The sequence below is a fragment of the Sardina pilchardus genome, chromosome 18 (assembly GCF_963854185.1).
Source record: "Sardina pilchardus chromosome 18, fSarPil1.1, whole genome shotgun sequence".
Lineage (NCBI taxonomy): Eukaryota > Metazoa > Chordata > Actinopteri > Clupeiformes > Clupeidae > Sardina > Sardina pilchardus.
In genome coordinates, this window is record NC_085011.1 from 17,092,548 (window position 1) to 17,095,047 (window position 2,500).

At 48.0% G+C, this 2,500-nt stretch overlaps 1 protein-coding gene across 1 annotated transcript in view; it reads left to right on the forward strand.

Annotated features, from left to right (window-relative positions):
- The window catches only part of LOC134064479 (collagen alpha-1(XIX) chain), a 76,360-nt gene that overhangs the window by 15,125 nt on the left and 58,735 nt on the right, over positions 1-2,500 (forward strand). Inside the window, exon 10 of the mRNA XM_062520402.1 lies at positions 756-800. Within this exon, the coding sequence (XP_062376386.1) occupies positions 756-800 (45 nt within the window). The remainder of the gene's footprint in view (positions 1-755; positions 801-2,500) is intronic.

A 2,500-nucleotide genomic window follows, 5' to 3' on the forward strand; every position in this document is an offset into this window, starting at 1 on the left:
CGCTGCGCCATGGAAACTGGGGCATCAAGATAATCCAAACAATCTATATTCTGCGAGGGGCTCCTTTTTTCCCGCCAAAAAAAAAAAAAAAGAAGACGTGATTGTTTAGCTACTGGAGTCTGTGTGGAGATATGAAGTACCTCAGGACTAAAGCAAATATAATCTGTAGAAAGGGATCAGGTTAAATCAAAAAACAGCACAGTGAAATCTTCTACCTCAGCCGGTGTGGATTATCCAGTTTCAAAATAAAGTGTCTGGAGTTGTGGGATATTGATCGCTGCATGGCTTCCATAATGCACTTCCGCCTGCTCAAGGGTTAGCTGTGTAAAGTTCAGCTTGGATCGTCTCAGTGGGAAGCTCAGTAGCTCAGAACCACAAAAAAACAAAACATACAGAACAGTAAGTTTACTTTTGCGCTAGGTGAATGTCACCTATGACCTTTTGGAGTGTTATTATACAATCTGTTAGCATAAAACCATGGAATGGATCAAAATAAAGATATGATACAGACATTTGCAATCCTGTGTTATCTTGAGGGTTCACACATATATAAATGTACTACTGTGATATACTTAATGCATGGAATGCATCAAACCTTAAGCATCTCTGTGAAGTGATTATTATTGCACTAGTGTACGTTTAATATTGTATCATAACAAATGGGGCAATATGTGGAGCCGCTCCCGGAGACCGTGGCGAACACGACAGCAGACATCTCAGGGCTCTCACACTCTCCATCTGCCCGTTTCTTGCAGGGCGACGTGGGGTCAGACGGAGCGAGAGGAATCGGCGGAGAAAAGGTGAGTGCTCCTGCCAGACTGGCTTCCCGCTGCATCATGGGAGTTCCCCCCGAGCGGCTCCGGGGGCGATTAATCCCTTCTCCGTCAGGAGAGCATGTTTTGGATTTGAATACAGCAGGCATTATGCAGGCGTTTGCTATGCAAGGCGGCAAGACACGAGTCGGAGAGACGGGTCTCTGAGACGCAGACGGAGAGCCCGTGTTTGAGGATGAATCAGAGCCTAATCCTGATCGATTAGGATTGTTTTCACACGATTAGAGGATGCTCTCGCCCGCTGTAAAACTATGGAGAATGACATGGGGCATCACGCTTGTATTCATGATGTGTCTGATGGATTTGATTGTTTGGTTGCTCAGTGGTACTACAAGAAAAAGCCTACTCCATCACACATAGTAACTGTGATCATGTTGCATTGTACACAAACTGCTGGTGTCATTTCAGCAACGTGTCTCTCTCACTGCTGTGGCCACTGACACGAGGTCGGTCGGTCAGGCCCACACTTTGTCAGAGACTGAGTTGCAGCGGTGTGAATTAGAAGTTGCACGTAGTTGCAAGCCGTCGCAAGCCGTCGCAGAGCATTAAACACGTTGAGTCGCAGTCGCAAGGATTTAGAACGTCGCGGCTCGTCTCGCCTCGTCTCGTCTCGTCGGGAATCTTTGGTCTGAACCCTACTTTACAGAGAGCTCAGCCATCTTGAAATCTCTCTGCTGTGGCCACTGACACGAGGTCAGTCAGTCAGGCCCAACGCTTTGTCATCTCTGTAGCTAGTGTGCAGTGTGACGTTACAGAGAGACTCAACGATCTTGAAACTCCATGCTCATGTTTCAGGATGCAATGCAGGAAGCAATGCAGGAGGATGAGGTGTCTCTCTGGGGGGGTGGTGCTCGTGTGTGTGTGTGTGTGTGTGTGTGTATGTGTGTGTTATTTATCTCATTCAGGGCAGTCTGGCTCCATCCTTGATGGCCCAAGCAGATGGGCGGTTTAAAGTGGTTTAATTAAGGCTGTCCTGTCCGTAATCATTTCCGCCCGATCTGCTCGGACAGGACGAGGCGAGATAATGTTCCTTCACGTCACATCACGTCACGCTATACGGCAGCCTGCGGGCCTCCGCTCCTCGCTCCTCTGGACAGATTCCATCCCTAATTGTGATGAAGAACCGGGCCACACGGAACCGGCCGCTTGTTTTTATTAACGCGCTACAATGAAGTCGTTTTGTAAACACCCCGTACTACAGAAAAGGCTTACGGCTCAGAACAGATGCTGCAGTGAGTAATGTGGTAAGCCATCATGAATTACAATCATCACCGAGCTGTCCTTGCGGAGCAGGTCTCTCCCATAAACAAGTGTATGACTTTAGAGGGGCGAGTTTTGGCCTTCAATTGGAATACTGTCAGCGGCACTTCATAAAGCCAGAGGCCAACGTCAGGATTCTCAGCTCCAGATAAAGCTAAGTGGATGACAGCGACTCACTCTCCCAGATGTTGATGTTTTTTTCCCGTCATCCGACAGGAAGCCAATAAGTCAAAGGCCGCCGATTTTAAAATTCATGAGCCAATTTGAGCAATGATATAATTAATAATATGCATCTGCAGAGAGGCCCCCCAGGGACCTCGAAGGAACATTTGCTTACGTTCGACCGAGCTGCGCAGAATAGGAATCGCACAATAGACGGAGCCAAAAGGCAACGCCGCGGTAACGTT